Source organism: Salvelinus fontinalis, chromosome 4 (assembly GCF_029448725.1).
Source record: "Salvelinus fontinalis isolate EN_2023a chromosome 4, ASM2944872v1, whole genome shotgun sequence".
NCBI lineage: Eukaryota > Metazoa > Chordata > Actinopteri > Salmoniformes > Salmonidae > Salvelinus > Salvelinus fontinalis.
In genome coordinates, this window is record NC_074668.1 from 24,029,907 (window position 1) to 24,050,712 (window position 20,806).

At 44.0% G+C, this 20,806-nt stretch overlaps 1 protein-coding gene across 1 annotated transcript in view; it reads left to right on the forward strand.

Moving 5' to 3' along the window:
* LOC129853422 (nuclear receptor subfamily 6 group A member 1-A-like) overlaps positions 1 to 20,806 on the forward strand; it is a 129,636-nt gene that overhangs the window by 66,439 nt on the left and 42,391 nt on the right. Inside the window, exon 3 of the mRNA XM_055919446.1 lies at positions 14,458 to 14,481. Within this exon, the coding sequence (XP_055775421.1) occupies positions 14,458 to 14,481 (24 nt within the window). The remainder of the gene's footprint in view (positions 1 to 14,457; positions 14,482 to 20,806) is intronic.

Below are 20,806 nucleotides of genomic sequence, written 5' to 3' on the forward strand. Positions count from 1 at the left end.
CTTGTCTATTAATAAATATCAGAGACTCAAACAATCTGCCTCCTGTGTCTGCAACTGGGTTTCATCCAGCGTCGTTCTAGTACGAACTGACCATGACTGACCCAGCAGACTCGGATCAGCTCCGCAACGCTGTCTGCCTGCAAGGAGCCACCATTGGAAGACACAAGGAGCTACTTTAGAACCTTATGGAAGGACTCCATACTTTGGCAGAACACCATGACCAGGGTTTCAAATCATTTCTAGAGCAATTCCGTGGACTATCTATCAGGCAGCATGTCAGAACGGAAACCTCCAGTGCGCTCAGTAATCACCCTACCAGTGGTGATCTTGTCCAGCCTACACCGGCTTCCCGAGAACCCCGCTTACCACCTCCGGAGCTCTATGCTGGGGATCCTGGAACCTGCCGGGTGTTTCACTCCTAGTGCTCCCTAATTGTTTTACCCCCTCCCCTTTTTCTCCCCAATTTTGTGGTATCCAATTGTTAGTAGTTACTGTCTTGTCTCATCGCTGCAACTTCTGCACGGGCTTGGGAGAGACAAAGGTCGAGAGCCATGCGTCCTCCGAAACACAACCCAACCAAGCTGCACTGCTTCTTAAAACTTGTTATGGCTGCAGGGGGCGTATTAAGTAGCCTGATAAAATGTGTCCATTTCAAACGGCGTCGTACTCAATTCTTGCTCGTACAATATGCATATTATTATTACTATTGGATAGAAAACACTCTCTAGTTTCTAAAACCGTTTTAATTATTTATCTGTGTGAAACAGAACTCATTCTGTAGCACTTTTCCTGACCCGGAAGTTCAAAGTCTGAAATCGAGGCTCTCTTCCTCTTCATGCCTATACATGGGCAATGAACGTAAGAGTCTACGTACACTTCATACACCTTCCTCTGGGTCTCAAGAAGGCTGTGAGAGAAGAAAGGAGTTGATTATCTCGATCTGGGATGGAATAAACCCTCTTGGAATGACGTGTACCCAACTTCCGGTAGTCTGAAGAACGCAATTTGGACGGTGGGGTTGCCTTTTGTTTTGCTGACGTTATATGCAAATATTATTTCCGGCTTTGATTTTATTTGATACATGTCACCATATCATCGTAACGTATGTTTTTTCAATATAGTTTCATCAGATTATTGAAATTTTTTCGGGAGTTTTACTGTGTTCCGCTCTCTTCCGTTTGTTTACATGGAGAGATCCGTGCAACCCGGCTAGCACGCTTGCTAAATGGAGAGAGAAAGTTGCCATTCTGAATCCAAACAACGACTAATCTGGACAAAGGACACCTTGTTCAACATTCTGATGAAAGATCAGCAAAAGTAAGACCCAATTTATGATGTTATTTCATATATCTGTCGTAGTCGCCGGCGCCCAAGTGTTTATATTGTGCTAAGCTAAGCTAATATAACGCAACATTTTCTTTTCGCTGTAAAACACTTAATAAATCGGAAATATTGTCTGGCATCACAAGATGCCTGTCTTTCATTTACTGTACACTATGTATTTTTCAGAAATGTTTTATGATGAGTAATTAGGTATTTGACGTTGGTGTCTGTAAATATTATGGCTGCTTTCGGTGCAATTTCTGATTGTAGCTGAAATGTAAACTATGATTTATACCTGAAATATGCACATTTTTCAAAAAAAAACATATGCTATACAATACATATGTTATCAGACGGTCATCTGATGAGGTTGTTTCTTGGTTAGTGGCTATTTTTATCTTTATTTGGCCGAAATTGTGATAGCTACTGATGGAGTCAAAAACTGATGGAGTAAGAATATTGGTGTCTTTTGCTAACGTGGTTAGCTAATAGATTTACATATTGTGTCTTCCCTGTAAAACATTTTAAAAATCGGACATGTTGGCTTGATTCACAAGATGTGCACCTTTCATCTGGTGTCTTGGACTTGTTAATGTGTGAAAGTTAAATATTTAAAAAAAATATCTTTTGAATTTCGCGCCCTGCACTTGAGCTGGATGTTGTCATAAGTGTACCGGTGTCGGGCTGCAGCCCAAACAGGTTAACACAGCGCGCATCCAACCCGGAAGCCAGCCGCACCAATGTGTCGGAGGAAACACCGTACACCTAGCGACCTGGTCAGCGCGCACTGAGTCCGGCCCGCCACAGGAGTCGCTAGTGCGCGATGAGACAAGGATATCCCTATCGGCCAAACCCTCCCTAACCCGGACGACGCTAGGCCAATTGTGCATCGCCATGTACCTCCCGGTCGCGGCCAGCTGCGACAGAGCCTGGGCTCGAACCCAGAGTCTCTGGTGGCACAGCTAGCACTGCGATGCAGTGCCTTAGACCACTGCGCCACCCGGGAGGCCCGCTCCCTCATTTTTGAGCTGCAGCCCTCTTCGTTTTCATTCAGATCGTTCGAAGATAGCGTATCTTATAATGCTGATGTCTGGAAGAGTGCTCACCTGGGCTACGGCCGTTTGGGAGCAACAATCTGCCATTTGCCTTCGTCTGGAGGATTTCGTGTTGGAGGTGAGGAAAGTGTTTGATTCTCCGGGACAGAGGGGTCCCGAAAGCTAAATTTACTACGTCAAGATTCCTGTAGTGTGGCAGACTACGCGGTTGACTTTCACACGTTGGCCGCTGAGAATGCCTGGAACCTGGAGTACCTGTTCGACACCTTCCTTCATGGATTATCAGAGGAGATTAAAGATGAGCTTGCACCTCGGGAGTTACCCTTGGACCTTGACTCCCTCATAGCCTTAACTATAAGGATCAATGGGTGCCTACGGGAATGTAGCAGGGAGCGGAGTTCTGTTCTCGGCCACACTTGCTCGTCCACGGCTGCTTTCTTGCCTCCAAAGAACCCCGGAAGTTCCCGATGCCTGCATTCCCGAGAGGATGCGAAGTCCCCCGAGCCCCCTCAGGAATCATCGGGGACGGGCGACTCGTTGCCTCCAGAGCCTATGCAACCGGGCAGGGCTAGATTGTGGCCTAAGGAATGATTATGTAGGCTGAGCTCCTATAGTTGCCTGTATTGTGGTGCTACAGGGCATTACATATTCACCTGTCCAGTAATAGACCAGGCTCATCAGTAGGTACGCGGACGCTGGAGGGCCATACTGGGAGGGTTTCTACTCATATTACTCATACCCCTTTCCATGTTATCCTGCTGTGGGGTGACTGGTCTAAATCTCTCCGGGTGATCATTGATTCTTGGGCTGACGAGAGCTTCATGGACGCTACTCTAGTATCTGAGCTGTGTATCTCCACACAACTCTCTTTTCCCATGGATGCCAGGGCACTGGATGGATACTCCATTGGCAGGGTCACTCACAGTATGGTTCCCATTAACCTGCGAGTGTCGGGTAATCAGTGAGTCCATCCAGTTTCTACTTATTGTATCTCCCCATGTTCCTGTTGTTTTGGGATTTTCATGGCTTCAGAGCCGCAACCCCCTGATCGACTGGGTCACTGGTTCTATCCTGGGTTGGAGCCCGTTATGCCACACACATTGCCTTAAGGCGGCGCAGCCTGCCCCAGGACGTCCTCCTGCGGTCTTTAGAAAAGCCTCCGATTTCTCAGCTGTTCCCACGGAGTACCAGAACCTCCTGGAGATTTTCAGCAGGGCTCGCACCACCTCCCTTCCTCCACATCGTCCCTACGATTATGCTATTGACCTCCTTCCGGGCACCACACCGCCTCATGGGTAGCTATATTCCCTGCCTTGCCCTGGGACCAAGGCCATGGAGGAGTACATTGAGGACTTTCTTGCTGCTGGGAGCATTCGTCCTTCTTCCTCCCCTGCCGGCGCAGGTTTCTTCTTTGTGGAAAAGGACAAGACCCTGCGTCCATGTATTGACTACCGGGGCCTCAATGACATCAGGGTAAAGAACCGTTGACGCTCTACCACTCCTCTCTTTGGCTTTCAATCCTCTCCAGCGGGCAACTATATTTTCTAAGTTGGGCCTTCAGAACGCCTACCACCTAGTTTTGATACGGGTAGGAAACGGGTGGACACGGCTGACGGGTGGACACGGTTAACGGATACTACGAGTACCTGGTTATGCTGTTTGGACTCCCGCAATATTCCAGGCCCTGGTCAACAATGTGCTCCATGACATGTTGAATCGGTTTGTGTTTGTCTACCTCAACCACATCCTTGTTTTCTCCCATTCTGCTCCAGAGCATGTCCTACATGTCCTCCAGCGCCTCCTGGAGAATCAGTTGTTTGTGAAAATGGAGAAGTGTGAATTCTATCGCTCCACTGTCTCTTCTGGGATACATCATCGCTGCAGGGAACGTTCAGATGGATCCTGACACGGTGAGATGCCTCCTGAGTGTTCAACATCGGGGCAGGGGTTTCCAGTACCTGGTTGACTGGGAGGGTTATGACCCGGAGGAGAGGTGCAGGGTTCCCGCTAAGGATATCCTGGACCCGGCACTCATTGCTGACTTTCACCGGCTATTCTGTGTTGAGTGGTTAACAAAGAAACAGGTCCTCCTATATGCTTAATTTAGAGTTATTTATGCAACTTAAGTTGTGATACAAACATTGGGCTATATGTTTAGATTTTTTATAGATTCTAGGGCTGCATGATGCGACTCCAATTATGATTTGTAAAAAGTTGCTTCAAAGGCATGACCTCTGCTTTGTTTCTTATGCAAGCTGCACATACTTCATCAGTCTCTCATTCAAAATTTGACAAGCACTTGATAATATTCTCATCAGGCTTAAAATTTCCTGGCAGTATCCCCCTTGTGTGGCCGTAATGCCCCGTAAAGAATCCATGCCTTTTGTAGCCAATGTGGCTGTTGTGCCCTTGGCCTGAATATAATAATTATAATTCCCTTCTCCCGGCAGCCATGCCCCGAAGCACCTCTCACTCACACGGCACTCTCAGATATCTAAATTCTTATTAGCCAATTCCCGTCACATGATTGGATCCTTCTCACAGGCATCACAGCTCCGATGTAGGCTACAAGTGAAGACAGACACATCAGGGACGCGACTGCGATGTAGGCTACAAGTGAAGACAGACACGAAGACAGACACGAATTCCAAGGTGCATATTGAAGATGTTAGAAGAACTGTCCACATTTACTTTTCGTCAGCCAACAAGATGAGTAGGCCTAACAAACAGCAAAAACACTAGCCTATGTCAGTCTACAATCCCCCACAGTACAAAAGCGGACCTATTCTATTGGTCAACTTGTCCTTCTGTGCGAAAAAAAAATATTCCAAACATATTCTGGGACAGTTGTGGGATGCTATAGATCCCAAATGAATAGAACCAAATGCATCAAAAAAAAATTGTTGTAACGCCCTGATCTGTTTCACCTTGTGCTTGTCTCCACCCCCCTAGCCTTTTAAAATTATAAACTTGGATTAGCTAACACAACGTGTCATTGGAACACAGGAGTGATGGTTGCTTAAAATGGGCCTCTGTACGCTTATGTAGATATTCCATTAAAAATCTGCCGTTTACAGTGCTAGCTGTGCCACCAGAGATTCTGGGTTCGAGCCCAGTCTCTGTCGCAGCTGGCCGCGACCGGGAGGCCCATGGGGCGGTGCACAATTGGCCCAGCATCGTCCGGGTTGGGGAGGGTTTGGCCGGCAGGGATATCCTTGTCTCATCGCGCACTAGTGACTCCTGGGTCGGGCCGGGCGCAGTGCACGCTGACCAGGTCGCCAGGTGTACGGTTTTCCTCCGACACATTGGTGCGGCTGGCTTCCGGGTCGGATGGCATTGTGTCAGGAAGCAGTGCGGTTTGGTTGGGTTGTGTTTCGGAGGACGCATGGCTCTCGACCTTCGCCTCTCCCGGGTCCGTACGGGAGTTGCAGCGATGAGACAAGACTATAACTACTACCAATTGGATACCACGAAATTGGGTCAAAAAATATAATATATATAATAATAATAATTTACAAAAAATCTGCTGTTTCCAGCAACAATAGTCATTTACAACAACGTCTACAATGTATTTCTGATAAATTTTGTGTTATTTTAATGGACAAAAAATGTGCTTTTCTTTCAAAAACAAGGAAATTTCTAAGTGGCCCCAAACCTTTGAACGGTAGTGTACATGTCAGTACATACACACAACAAGTAGGTCACATGGGGGAGAGGAGTTGTGTCGTGAGGTGTTGACATCAGAATGGGATGAGATATTCTGGCTGGGTTTGCTTTATGTGGTTGAGTCTTCCATAGTGCAAATTCAGAGGCCCAAGAAAGGGAAGCCAACCCAACAAATGAAATACGCATTCCCTTCACTGTTAGTTCAGTAAGTTCAGTAATTAGATGGTTGGTCATTGTGTAAAGTCTTTGTTTGTTCCCAGGGTTATTGAACTGTATTGTGTTACAGAGACCCTCCACTCATGCAGCTTGTGAATTATTGAGCTGGTTTGGGAAAGCCAGGTGGCTCAACATGAGGAGTATATTTTTAGCCTGTAGTCTCATAATGGAGGTCTGAGAAGGAGGTCTTTAGGGGGGACACTCCCCTTTCAAATCAAATCAAATGTATTTATATAGCCCTTCGTACATCAACTGAAATCTCAAAGTGCTGTACAGAAACCCAGCCTAAAACCCCAAACAGCAAGCAATGCAGGTGTAGAAGCCCGGTGGCTAGGAAAAACTCCCTAGAAAGGCCAAAACCTAGGAAGAAACCTAGAGAGGAACCAGGCTATGAGGGGTGGCCAGTCCTCTTCTGGCTGTGCCGGGTGGAGATTATAACAGAACATGGCCAAGATGTTCAAATGTTCATAAATGACCAGCATGGTCAAATAATAATAATCACAGTAGTTGTCGAGGGTGCAGGACCTCAGGAGTAAATGTCAGTTGGCTTTTCATAGCCGATCACTAAGAGTGTCTCTACCGCTCCTGCGGTCTCTAGAGAGTTGAAAACAGCAGGTCTGGGACAGGTAGCACGTCCGGTGAACAGGTCAGGGTTCCATAGCCGCAGGCAGAACAGTTGAAACTGGAGCAGCAGCACGGCCAGGTGGACTGGGGACAGCAAGGAGTCATCTTGTCAGGTCGTCCTGAGGCATAATCCTAGGGCTCAGGTCCTCCGAGAGAGACAAAGAAAGAGAGAAAAGAGAGAATTAGAGAGAGCATACTTAAATTCACACAGGACACCGGATAAGACAGAAGTACTCCAGATATAACAAACTGACCCTAGCCCCCTGACACATAAACTAATGTAGCATAAATACTGGAGGCTGAGACAGGAGGGGTCAGGAGACACTGTATCCGATGATGCCCCCGGACAGGGCCAAACAGGAAGGATATAACCCCACCCACTTTGCCAAGGCACAGCCCCCACACCACTAGATGGATATCTTCAACCACCAACTTACCATCCTGAGACAAGGCAGAGTATAGCCCACAAAGATCTCTGCCACGGCACAACCCAAGGGGGGGCGCCAACCGGGACAGGAAGATCATGTCAGTGACTCAACCCACTCAAGTGACGCACCCCTCCTAGGGACAGCATGAAAGAGCACCAGTAAGCCAGTGACTCAGCCCCTGTAATAGGGTTAGAGGCAGAGAATCCCAGTGGAGAGAGGGGAACCGGCCAGGCAGAGACAGCAAGGGCGGTTCGTTGCTCCAGAGCCTTTCCGTTCACCTTCACACTCCTGGGCCAGACTACACTCAATCATAGGACCTACTGAAGTGATGAGTCTTCAATAAAGACTTAAAGGTTGACACCGAGTCTGCGTCTCTCACATGGGTAGGCAGACCGTTCCATAAAAATGGAGATCTATAGGAGAAAGCCGTTTGCTTAGAAATTCTAGGGACAATTAGGAGGCCTGCGTCTTGTGACCGTAGCGTACGTGTAGTTATGTACGGCAGGACCAACTCGGAAAGATAGGTAGGAGCAAGCCCATGTAACACTTTGTAGGTTAACAGTAAAACCTTGAAATCAGCCCTTGCCTTAACAGGAAGCCAGTGTAGGGAGGCAAGCACTGGTCTAATATGATCAATTTTTTTGGTTCTAGTCAGGATTCTAGCAGCCATATTTAGCACTAACTAAAGTTTATTTAGTGCTTTATCCGGGTAGCCGGAAAGTAGAGCATTGCAGTAGTCTAACCTAGAAGTAACAAAAGCATGGATGAATTTTTCGGCATCATTTTTGGACAGAAAATTTCAGATTTTTGCAATGTTACGTAGATGGAAAAAGGCTGTCCTTGAAACAGTCTTGATATGTTCGTCAAAAGAGAGATCAGGGTCCAGAGTAATGCCGAGGTACTTCACAGTTTTATCAGGGACGACTTTGCAACCATCAATATTAATTGTCAGATTTAACAGAAGATCTCTTTGTTTCTTGGGACCTAGAACAAGCATCTCTGTTTTGTCCGAGTTTAAAAGTAGAACGTTTTCAGCCATCCACTTCCTTATGTCTGAAACACAGGCTTCTAACGAGGGCAATTTTTGGGCTTCACCATGTTTCATTGAAATGTGCAGCTGTGTGTCATCCGCATAGCAGTGAAAGTTAACTTTATGTTTTCGAATGACATCCCCAAGAGGTAAAATATATAGTGAAAACAATAGTGGTCCTAAAACGGAACCTTGGGGAACACCGAAATGTACAGTTGATTTGTCAGAGAACAAACCATTCACAGAGACAAACTGATATCTTTCCGACAGATAAGATCTAAACCAGGCCAGAACTTGTCCGTGTAGACCAATTTGGGTTTCCAATCTCTCCAAAAGAATGTGGTGATCGATGGTATCAAAGGCAGCACTAAGATCTAGTAGCACGAGGACGGATGCAGAGCCTCGGTCTGACGCCATTAAAAGGTCATTTACCACCTTCACAAGTGCAGTCTCAGTGCTATGGTGGGGTCTAAAACCAGACTGAAGAATTTCGTATACATTGTTTGTCTTCAGGAAGGCAGTGAGTTGCTGCGCAACAGCTTTTTCAAAAAATGTTGAGAGGAATGGAAGATTCGATATAGGCCGATAGTTTTTTATATTTTCTGGGTCAAGGTTTGGATTTTTCAAGTGAGGCTTTATTACTGCCACTTTTAGTGAGTTCGGTACACATCCGGTGGATAGAGAGCCGTTTATTATGTTCAACATAGGAGGGCCAAGCACATGAAGCAGCTCTTTAAGTAGTTTAGTTGGAATAGGGCTAGTATGCAGCTTGAAGGTTTAGAGGCCATGATTATTTTCATCATTGTGTCAAGAGATATAGTACTAAAACACTTAAGTGTCTTTCTTGATCCTAGGTCCTGGCAGAGTTGTGCAGACTCAGGACAGCTGAGCTTTGGAGGAATACGCAGATTTAAAGAGGAGTCCATAATTTGCTTTCTAATGATCATGATCTTTTCCTCAAAGAAGTTAGTGAATATATTACTGCTGAAGTGAAAGCCATCCTCACTTGGGGAATGCTGCTTTTTAGTTAGCTTTGCGACAGTATCAAAAATAAATTTTGGATTATTCTTATTTTCCTCAATTAAGTTGGAAAAATAGGATGATCGAGCAGCAGTGAGGGCTCTTCGATACTGCACAGTACTGTCTTTCCAAGCCAGTCGGAAGACTTCCAGTTTGGTGTGGCGCCATTTCCGTTCCAATTTTCTGGAAGCTTGCTTCAGAGCTCGGGTATTTTCTGTATACCAGGGAGCTAGTTTCTTATGACAAATGTTTTTAGTTTTTAGGGGTGCAAATGCATCTAGGGTATTGCGCAAGGTTAAATTGAGTTCCTCAGTTAGGTGGTTAACTGATTTTTGTCCTCTGACATCCTTGGGTAGGCAGAAGGAGTCTGGAAGGGCATCAAGGGCATCTTTCTCTCCATTCTCTCTTCCATACTCACCCCCACTCTCTTCTTTTCATCCAATCCCTCCCCTTCTCTTCCTATCCTCTACAGTCTTAGAAAAAAAGGTGCTATCTAGAACCTAAAATCGTTCTTCAGCTGTCCCCATAAGAGAACCCTTTGAATAACCCTTTTTGGTTGCAGGTAGAACCCTTTTGGTTCCAGGTAGAACCCTTTTGGGTTCCACAGAGGGTTCTACCTGGAACCAAAAAGTATTCTACCTGGAACCAAAAAGGGTTCTCCTATGGGTACAGCTGAAGAACCCTTTTGGAACCCTTTTTTCTAAGAGTGTACTCCCATCTCTGGCATTCTTTCTCCCGCTCCTCTTCTCCTTTCACACATTTTCGAACTATTATTTGTTTCAAATGAGAGGGTAAAATGGAAGAAGTAGTGTTCTGATATCAGAATATATGCATCTTGTACGGAATGAATAGACTTCTTCAAGGTATAAAAAATGTAATATTTAAAATCTGAAAACCTTGAGTCATAAGGTGTTCCTCTATATTCCTCTATACTTGGGGTGGCAGGTAGCCTAGTGGTTAGAGTGTTGTGCCAGTAAATGAAAAGTTGCTACATTGAATCCCTGAGCTGACAAGGTAAAAATCTGTCTTTCTTCCCCTGAACAAGGCAGTTAACCCACTGTTCCTAGGCTGTCATTGTAAATAAGAATTTGTTCTTAACTGACTTGCCTAGTTAAATAAAAAATAAAAAATAATTGACACAGAATGTTAGCATTATGGGAGTCTGCCTATTCTGCTTGTGCCTCTTTGTATGGAAGAGGAGCTGTTAAACTTGCAATGGAAATGCTCACAAGAGGCCCTTGGAATAATTAATCGATGCTTGATAAGGGATAATGGAAGTGGTTAGGTACAATTTTTATGTGACAGATCGTTTTAGTGTGAGTATTCACCATCCACAGAGTCCCCCTCACTACTTCATGCCCCTCTTTCTCTCCCGTTGCTCTCTCTCTCTCTCTCTCTCTCTCTCTCTCTCTCTCTCTCTCTCTCTCTTGCCCATCTTTCTCTCCCATTGCTCTCTCTCTCTCTCCTTCTCTCTCTCTCTCTCTCTCTCTCGCTCTCTCTCTCTCTCTCTCTCTCTCTCTCTCTCTCTCTCTCTCTCTCTCTCTCTCTCTCTCTCTCTTCAACTTATTGTGGGAAGCTTGTGGACGGCTACCTGAAATGTTTGACCCAAGTTAAACAATTTAAAGGCAATGCTACAAAATACTAATTGAGTGTATGTACATTTCTGACAGACTGGGAATGTGATGAAAGAAATAAAAGCTGAAATAAATCATTCTCTCTACTATTATTCTGACATTTAACATTCTTAAAATAAAGTGGTGATCCTAACTGACCTAAGACAGTGCATGTTTACTAGGATTAAATGTCAGGAATTGTGAAAAACTGAGTTTAAATGTATTTGGCTAAGGTGTATGTAAACCTCCGACTTCAACTGTAGGTAGGGGTAAAAGTGACTAAGCAATCAGGATCGTTCATTAACTTCTACTTCATCACAATCCCGGATCCGGGAGCACCCCCCCTCAGTAAAAAAGCTGACTAGCATAGCCTAGCATAGCGTCACAAGTAAATACTAGCATGTAAATATCATTAAATCACAAGTCCAAGACACCAGATGAAAGATACACATCTTGTGAATCCAGCCATCATTTCTGATTTTTAAAATGTTTTACAGAGAAGACACAATATGTATTTCTATTAGCTAACCACGATAGCAAAAGACACAACTTTTTTTCCCCACCATTTTTTTCCTGCATAGGTAGCTATCACAATTTCGACCAAATAAAGATATAAATAGTCACTAACCAAGAAACAACTTCATCAGATGACAGTCCGATAACATATTTATTGTATAGCATATGTTTTGTTAGAAAAATGTGCATATTTCAGGTATAAATCATAGTTTTACATTGCAGCCACCATCACAACTCTCACCAAAGCAACTAGAATAACTACAGAGACCAACGTGAATTACCTAAATACACAGCGTACAGCAAATGAAAGACAAAGATCTTGTGAATCCAGCCAATATTTCAGATTTTTTAAGTGTTTTACAGCGAAAACACAATATAGCATTATATTAGCTTACTACAATAGCCAACCACACAACAGCATTGATTCAAGCCAACAATAGCGATAACGAATAAACCAGCAAAAGATATACATTTTTTCACTAACCTTCTCAAACTTCTTCAGATGACAGTTCTATAACATCATATTACACAATACATATACAGTTTGTTTGAAAATGTGCATATTTAGCGGCACAAATCGTGGTTATACAATGAGAATAGTAGCCAAGCTGCCAACAAAATGTCGGGAGAAATCTTGGGAGAGGCACCTAATCTAATCATTAACTAATCATAAACTTGACTAAAAAATACAGGTTGGACAGCAAATGAAAGATACATTAGTTCTTAATGCAACCGCTGTGTTAGATTTTTAAAATTAACGTTACTACGTCATACAACGTGCGTTAAAGCGAGACTGCACCGAAATTAATGGCGGAATAGGAGTTTTACATTTTTCAACAGAACAACGAATTAACATCATAAATAGTTCTTACTTTTTGATGAGCTTTCATCAGAATCTTGGGCACGTTGTCCTTTGTCCAGAAGAATCGTTGCTCGGTTGTAGATTGTCGCCTTCAACTTTGGAATTAGCAGTAAACATTAGCCATGTGGCGAAGACGTGCCCAACTCACTATAACGCAGCACAAAGAAAATTCCGAAAATCGCAATATACTGATATAAAATGATATAACTTGGTTTAAAATAACTACATTATGACGTTCTTAACACCTGTATCGAATAAAATCAGAGCCGGATATATCTAAGGCCTATAACGGGAGCTTTCCAGAACGCCATCCTGAGGTCTGTCTTGCGTCATGGCGAATGTTGAAAAGACTGCCCCCCACGTTCCAAGACCATTTATATGGCCTCAGATCTGCCTAGCAACTCCATTCCAATTCTCACTATTTGCTGACATCTAGGGGAAGGCGTATGCAGTGCATCTCGACCAATAGAAGACATGCAAATTAATAAACTGACCCCAGAACAGCCTGCCTGATTTCAGATTTCTCACTTCCTCAAAGGAAAATTGCTCCAACTTGAGTTCTGTTTTACTCACAGATATAATTCAAACGGTTTTAGAAACTAGAGAGTGTTTTCTTCCAATAGTAATAATAATATGCATATTGTACGAGCAAGAATTGAGTACGAGGCAGTTTAATTTGGGAACGAAATCTTTACAAAGTGAAAACAGCACCCCCTATTGAGAAAAGGAGAGTAGCAGCAGCGTATTTGAAAGAGTGTGAAAGAGTGTGAAAGTGTGTCTCTCCATGTGTGAGCCAGTGAGTGTGCATAGAGCCAGTTAGTGTGCATATAGCCAGTGCAAGAGAATCAGTGCAAAAAAAGGGGGTCATTGTAAATAGTCTGTGTAGCCATTTGATTAACTGTTCAGCAGGTAGAAGCTGTTCAGGAGCCTTTTGGCCTCAGACTTGGTGCTCCGGTACCGCTTGCCCTGCGGTAGCAGAGAGAAAAGTTTATGACGGGTGGCTAGAATCTTTGACAATTTTTAGGGCCTTCCTCTGACACCGTCTGGTATAGAGGTCCTGGATGACAGGGAGCTTGCCCCAGTGATGTGCTGGGCTGTGCGCACTTCCCTCTGTAGCGCCTTACTTTCGGATGCCAAGCTGTTGTCGTACCAAGAGGTGATGCAGCCAGTCAAAATGCTCTCAATGGTGCAGCTGTAGAAATCCTTCCATTATCCCTTATTTTTCATGCAAATTAGCAAAAAATCTTTGTCCCTCCGACAAAAACAGATCAAACCAAACAAGCATAAAGAAGAGGAGAGAGGTGGTCAGTGCAGTCCGATGGAGATCAGTCAGCGCTCATTTTCATAGGCCTATCTGTCTGATTTGATGCTCTGTGACATATTGAGTCTAATTTGTAGCCTAAAGAACTAAACAGCTGTGGCCTATTTTATTGTGCTGTGTTCCGGTGGGTGATGTCACCATTTTTGCCTTGGAAGACTGACCTGTCTTCAGTGGTCAATGTGAAGATGTCAGTAGCATTTCTCTGGACTGCTGATGGAGGAGGAAGGGCAGGGCAGCAGGCCTGTGTAAAGAGCTCTCCACAGTGATTTCACAGTCTACGCCAATGGAGCTACGGAGCTCTGTTTGCGTCGAGTTCCAAAAATTCAGCCGCACGAAAGTACGTAAAACTACGTAGAGAGCTACGCAAATGAACCTCCGTCGGATCCGTTGCGTAGACTGTGTAGAGCCTAGGTTTTCAATACGTCTTCGTCGTAAAGTGTAAAGAGTGAGAACACGTATTACTCATTTGTGCTTTCGATTCCTGACTGCTCCAGGACATAGCATACCTATGTGTTGTGAATGCGTGCATACAGGCCCCAGCCTGTCTGGCCAAGAGGGTGTACAGCACACCATATGTGACAGCTAGACACAACATGGCCAATCAGCTGGGATTGGGGGGGGTCAGGAGATGCAGAGTTTGACTGAATATGAATGAAAATGTATATGGGTCTTGGTAAGAAAGACTATTGATTTTAATGAAACTATGAAATAGGCCTAGTGATCCTTTACATTGGTACTAGTTACTGTATATTAATATGTTGTGTTTCTCTGTCTGTTTTACAGATGAAATGAATGGCAGTAATCTTGGTAAGTACCACAAACACTTTTTAATTGAATCAATTTGCACTTGACGTTTGAACAATTAATCATCCTGAACCTCCATTCTAACTATGTTCAGTCACTGAACACACTTGAAGTATATGAGAATGATAATACCATGTTAGAAACTGCCAGGATTCATCTTCAGCACCTCATCACATAAAGCTCCCATCTGGTAAAGTAAACCCCAGCACAGTTTGTCTCAGTGATTCAGAGCAAACAGCAGGTAAGCTCAGCTCAGTCCAGATGTTGTTGTCTCTCGGGTCATTGTGTAACAGTCAGTTCACTTAAACAGGTAGGTATGTGATTGTAAAGATGAGGCTGTGTGATTATCACAGTGATACAGACTCTTGGATAGCCTACCACCAACCAGGCATGGAGGCTTTTTACATTCCTCCCTTCCAGGTGCTGAACACAGCAATGTGACTGGGACATCATCCACGTCAGCCACTCAGCGTCCGTCTCCAGGCCCAGTCAGGGATGCACTATCGTGTGTGCCACCACCGACGAGAGGGGTTTGGAGGGACTGAAACCAGTCAGACCAGCCTGGCTTGAATGAAGCCTGAATCCCTGCCCACCTGATTAGAGGTCTCACCCAGCCAGCCAGGATGTAATGACAGAATTATGTTCTTGTCACTTCCCGTCTGCCCCGGCTGGGCTTATAGTCACGCTAGCCTGGCACAGCATGTCATTAGCTCCACAACTGTAGCCCAACGAGAGGCAGCAGCTCTGTCATTTTACAGCTAAATCACAGGGCTGTCTGGAGATCACAGCAACGCTACATCGCTCATGTACCGCCTACCCCTCGCTCACTTAGTATGCAGAGCTTATATATACTGTATTAACACTGCGGAATTACTGTGACATTGATGGAACAGAGGCGAAGAGATGTCAACGAGGCAAAACTGTTATTCTGGAAGATATTGACCTACTGTGATCATTCCATCTAACTGTGATTGTAAAAATATATTGCTAATAATATTAGAATAATTTTTTGAAGATTTATGGTTATCATCACAAGGGTTGATTAACAGGCCAGCTCAGCATCCATCAGAGCTCCAACTAATCTGCTGTGATTAGTCTAAGCCCTCTACGCCAGGTTTGGGAAGGAAGGACTGAGTGATGAGAAACTATTCTCCACTCAGAGTTTTGCTTATTTGTTTGGAATTGCTTGTCAAACGTGTAATTACACTGCCATTGGTTTGGATCCTCCCTATGGTACAAAACTGTCATCACACGAGTCGCAGGCATGCAGGATTCCTTCAATAATGTACATAGGCTATGTGATACCAAAAGCTGTCATGCTCTCGTGCAGCTTTTTTTACGAGTCCTCACCTTCTGAGACCGAGTCAAGACCGAGTACAAATGTATCTGACACCGAGACAAGACTCAGACACTCAATATGTTGTCCGAGACCGTGACAGGTCTCGAGTACTACAACACTGACTGCAACGTAATCAGAATCCTGCTATACAGATGTAGGATCTTAATTTGAGCCAGTTTGCTACAGCAGGAAAATAATCCTACACCAACAGGACATTTTTATTATTATAATAATTAACTGGTATTTTTGTAGGGGTTTGATACATTTTCCGTAAGGCTAAATCAAGTCTAAAATGTCAAAGTGGTAAATACTTTGTAATTAATTTAAGCATCAGCTGTCAGAGCAGCTTACCAATCATTGTACCTGTACATAGCCCATCTGTAAATAGCCCACCCAACTACCTCATTCCCAGATTGTTATTTATTTTTTTGGTCCTTTGCACCTCAGTATCTCTACTTGCACATTCACATTCACTTGCCTTCGGAAAGTATTCAGACCCTTTGACTTTTTCCACACTTTGTTAGGTTACAGCCTTATTCTAAAATTGATTCAATAGTTTTTCCCCTCATCGATCTACACACAATACCCCATAATGAATAAAACAAAAAAACAGAAATATCACATTTACATAAGTATTCAGACCCTTTACTCAGTACTTTGTTGAAGCACCTTTGGCAGCGATTACAGCCTCGAGTTTTCTTGGGTATGACGCTACAAGCTTGGCACACCTGTTTTTGGGGAGTTTCTCCAATTCTTCTCTGCAGATCCTCTCAAGCTCTGTCCGGTTGGATTGGGAGCGTTGCTGCAAAGCTATTTTCAGGTCTCTTCAGAAATGTTAGATCGGGTTCATGTCCAGGCTCTGGTTGGGCCACTCATGGACATTCAGAGAGTTGTCCCGAAGCCACTCCTTCATTGTCTTGACTGTGTGCTAAGGGCCATTGTCCTGTTGGAAGATGAAGGTCCTGAGCGCTCTGGAGCAGGTTTTCACCAAGGATATTTTTGTACTTTGCTCCGTTCATCGTTGCCTCGATCCTGACTAGTATCCCAACATCATGTATCCCAACAGCATGATGCTGCCACCACCATGCTTTACCGTAGGGATGGTGCCAGGTTTCCTCCAGATGTGACGCTTGGCATTCAGGCCAAAGAGTTCAATCTTGGTTTCATCTGACCAGAGAATCTTGTTTCTCATAGTTTGAGAGTCTTTAGGTGCCTTTTGGCAAACTCCAAGAGGGCTGTCATGTGCCTTTTACTGAGGAGTGGCTTCCATCTGGCCACTCTACAATAAAGGCCTGATTGGTGGAGTGCTGCAGAGATGGTTCTCCTTCTGGAAGATTCTACCATCCCCACAGAGGGACTCTGGAGCTCGTTCAGAGTGACCATCAGGTTTTTGGTCACCTCTCTGACCAAGGCCCTTCTCCCCCGATTGCTCAGTTTGGCCGGGCGGCCAGTTCTAGGAAGAGGCTTGGTGGTTCCAAACTTCTTCCATTTAACAATGACGGAGGCCACTCTGTTCTTGGGGGCCTTCAATAAAATAAAAAATAAAATCACCTTTATTTAACCATGTAGGCAAGTTGAGAACAAGTTTTCATTTACAACTGCAACCTGGCCAAGATAAAGCAAAGCAGTGTGACAAAAACAACAACACAGAGTTACAAATAAACGTACAGTCAATAACACAATAGAAAATAAAATTTGAAAAATATATATACAGTGTGCACAAATGTAGAAGAGTAGGGAGGTAGGCAATATTAGGCCATATATGCAAAATAATTACAATCTAGCATTAATACTGGAGTGATAGATGTGCAGATGATGATGTGCAAGTAGAGATACTGGGGTGCAAAGGTCACGATGGTAAGTTATAATATGGGGATGAGGTAGTTGTGTATGTTATTTACAGATTGGCTGTGTACAGGTACAGTGATCGGTAAGCTGCTCTGACAGCTGATGCTTAAAGTTAGAGAGGGAGATATAAAACTCCAGCTTCAGAGACTTTTGCAATTCGTTCCAGTCATTGGCAGCAGAGAACTGGAAGGAAAGGCAGCCAAAGGAAGTGTTGCCTTTAGGCATGACCAGTGCAATATACCTGCTGGAGCGCGTGCTATGGGTAAATGTGTTGCTATGGTAACCAGTGAGCTGAGATTGGCGGTAGTGATAGTGCTACAGGAAGCAAATTTCTGTTTGAAAAAGCTAGCCAAGCTTTCCTAACTGACTGAGTATATTGGTTCCTGACTTCCCTAAAAAGTTGCGTATCGCAGGGGCTATTCGATGCTAATGCAGAACGCCACAGGATGTTTTTGTGCTGGTCAAGGGCAGTCAAGTCTGGGGTGAACCAAGGGCTATATCTGTTCTTAGTTCTACATTTTTTGAATGGGGCATGCTTATTTAAGATGGTGAGGAAATGACTTTTAAAGAACGACCAGGCATCCTCGACTGACGGGATGAGGTCAATATCCTTCCAGGATACCCGGGCCAGGTCGATTAGAAAGGTCTGCTCGCTGAAGTGTTTTAGGGAGCATTTGACAGTGATGAGGGGTGATCGTTTGACCGCGGACCCATTACGGATGCAGGCAATGAGGCAGTGATCGCTGAGATCCTGGTTGAAGACAGCAGAGGTGTATTTAGAGTGCAAATTGGTCAGGATGATATCTAAGAGGGTGCCCATGGTTACGGATTTAGGGTTGTACCTGGTAGGTTCCTTGATAATTTGTGTGAGATTGAGGGCATCTATCTTAGATTGTAGGACGGCCAGGGTGTTAAGCATGTCCCAGTTTAGGTCACCTAACAGAACGAACTCTGAAGATAGATGGGGGGCGATCAATTCACATATGGTGTCTAGGGCACTGCTGGGGGCTGTGTAGCAGTCATTTTTTGGTACCCTTCCCCAGATCTGTGCCTCAACACAATCCTGTCTCGAAGCTCTGCGGACAATTCCTCCTACCTCATTGCCTGGTTTTTGCTCTCACATGCACTGTCAACTGTGGGACATTATATACTGTAAACAGGTGAATGTCTTTCCAAATCATGTCCAATCAATTGAATTTACCACAGGTAGACTCCAATCAAGTTGTAGAAACATATCAAGGATGATCAATAGAAACAGGATGCACCTGAGCTCAACTTCGATTCTCATAGCAAATGGTCTGAATACTTATGTAAATAAGGTATTTCTGTTTTTTATATGAAATACATTTGGAATAATTTCTAATAACCTGTTTTTGCTTTGTCATTATGGGCTGTTGTGTGTAGATCGCTGAGTTTTTTGTATTTTTTTAATCCATTTTAGAGTAAGGCTGTAACGTAAAAAGTTTGGGAAAGATCAAGGGGTCTGAATACTTTTCGAAGGCACTGTATAGTGCATCTTTTATACCCTTTAATATGTTCACTCTGTTGGCTTCATAGGACGAAACATGAATACAATGCTATGCTTGGAGCTTTCAAGAGTTACTTCAACATTTTGCTTAATATCTCTGTCATAATAGTAAATATACAGGTATATGATGTTAATTTGATCACTGTTGTCGCTGAGAATTTTCTTGCGGCGCAGGAAATTCGAATGAGCCTCGTGATTTGGTCTATAAGTATATCTTATAGAGTAAGTATATCTTAACTATAGCCTACTGTAGCCTATCAAAATGCATTTATTGTTAGATAGTTTGAAGTATTAAAAAAAAAATATATAATTATCTAATCCTCCTGCTGCAGAATTGTTTTTCAAAACAACTGTCAAATTAAGATTTTACATCTGTATGGCTCATTTTTTCTTACAATATTTGCTTTACTTTAGTTGAAGGTCCATGCTACAGTTGGTGACATAAGCTAATAATGAAGGTGCAGGGCCTGATTATACAATATACATTTGGTTATTTATTTTTACATCAAGAACATGACCTCTTCCACTAAGATTCGCGTCAGCTTAACTTTGCCCTTTAGTGGGGTATGTTGTGTAAGTAAGGGCCACAACATGAATAATGTTGGTATTTTCAAGGCAGGCAGGCTGGTCTGAGTGTAAAGCTAACTGGAGCAGGAGAATGGTGCTGTTCGGCGAGGTTCACGGCTGTTATTCTTACAGGCGATGAGCGTGAAAGGAATTAATGCCATCTGACAGTTCTGGAGCAAGAAGAGGAGGGCTGGACGGAAAAGGAGGAGAGCGAGAGGAGAACGAGAGAGAGGAGAGGGGGTGTGAGAAGAGGTAGAGGAGGTATGGATGGATGGAGAAGGGGAAGGGAGGAAAGTACATTGGGGAAGTGTTGGATGAGGGAGACAAGGAAAGAGGGAATGAGCTAGATATGGAGAAAGCAAGGATGAGCAAGATGGGGGAAGAGAGAGCATAAGCTAGAGAGGGGGAGGGAGCAGGAATGAACTAGATACTGTAGGAACCACCACTGTTCACCACCACAAAGAATGTCATATGGGCTCTATAGATGTTATCATGAAGACACATGAAAAGTAGACTGGAATGTAACCTGAATGCATGCTGTCTTAACAGGCACGTTTGAAATGCTCTGAGACACTTCAACTCTGACATTTTATCACACAGTCAAGCAAATCCAGTATGGCTAGTATGTGTGATTTAGCTAAGGCCAAATTGAATACTAGCTGGTCATTCTGGAATTGAGCCTCTAAGAGGATTCCTATGATAAGTCCCCAGGTGGGTTCAGTTTAGGAGCTTTCTAACTGAGGTGAACATGGTCATTCATAGAATGCTGGGAATACACGTAGGGCTGAAAACTGAAGATGGAGAAAAAGTGGAAAGAACTATGGGTGAGGGATAGACAGATTGAGAATAGAGGGGCAAACAGCTTCCTAATGCTAATGAAGATTATAGAGACAGAGAAAATAGACATGGCAAGTGAGGGAGAGACCGAGTGAGAGAAAAGAGACGTGATGGAAGGTGAGTGAAGGATAGACAGAGAGAGAAGAGGGACAGGAAAGCGAGCAAAACAGATAGAAGGAGAGGAGAGAGACAGGGAAGCGAGGGAGGAT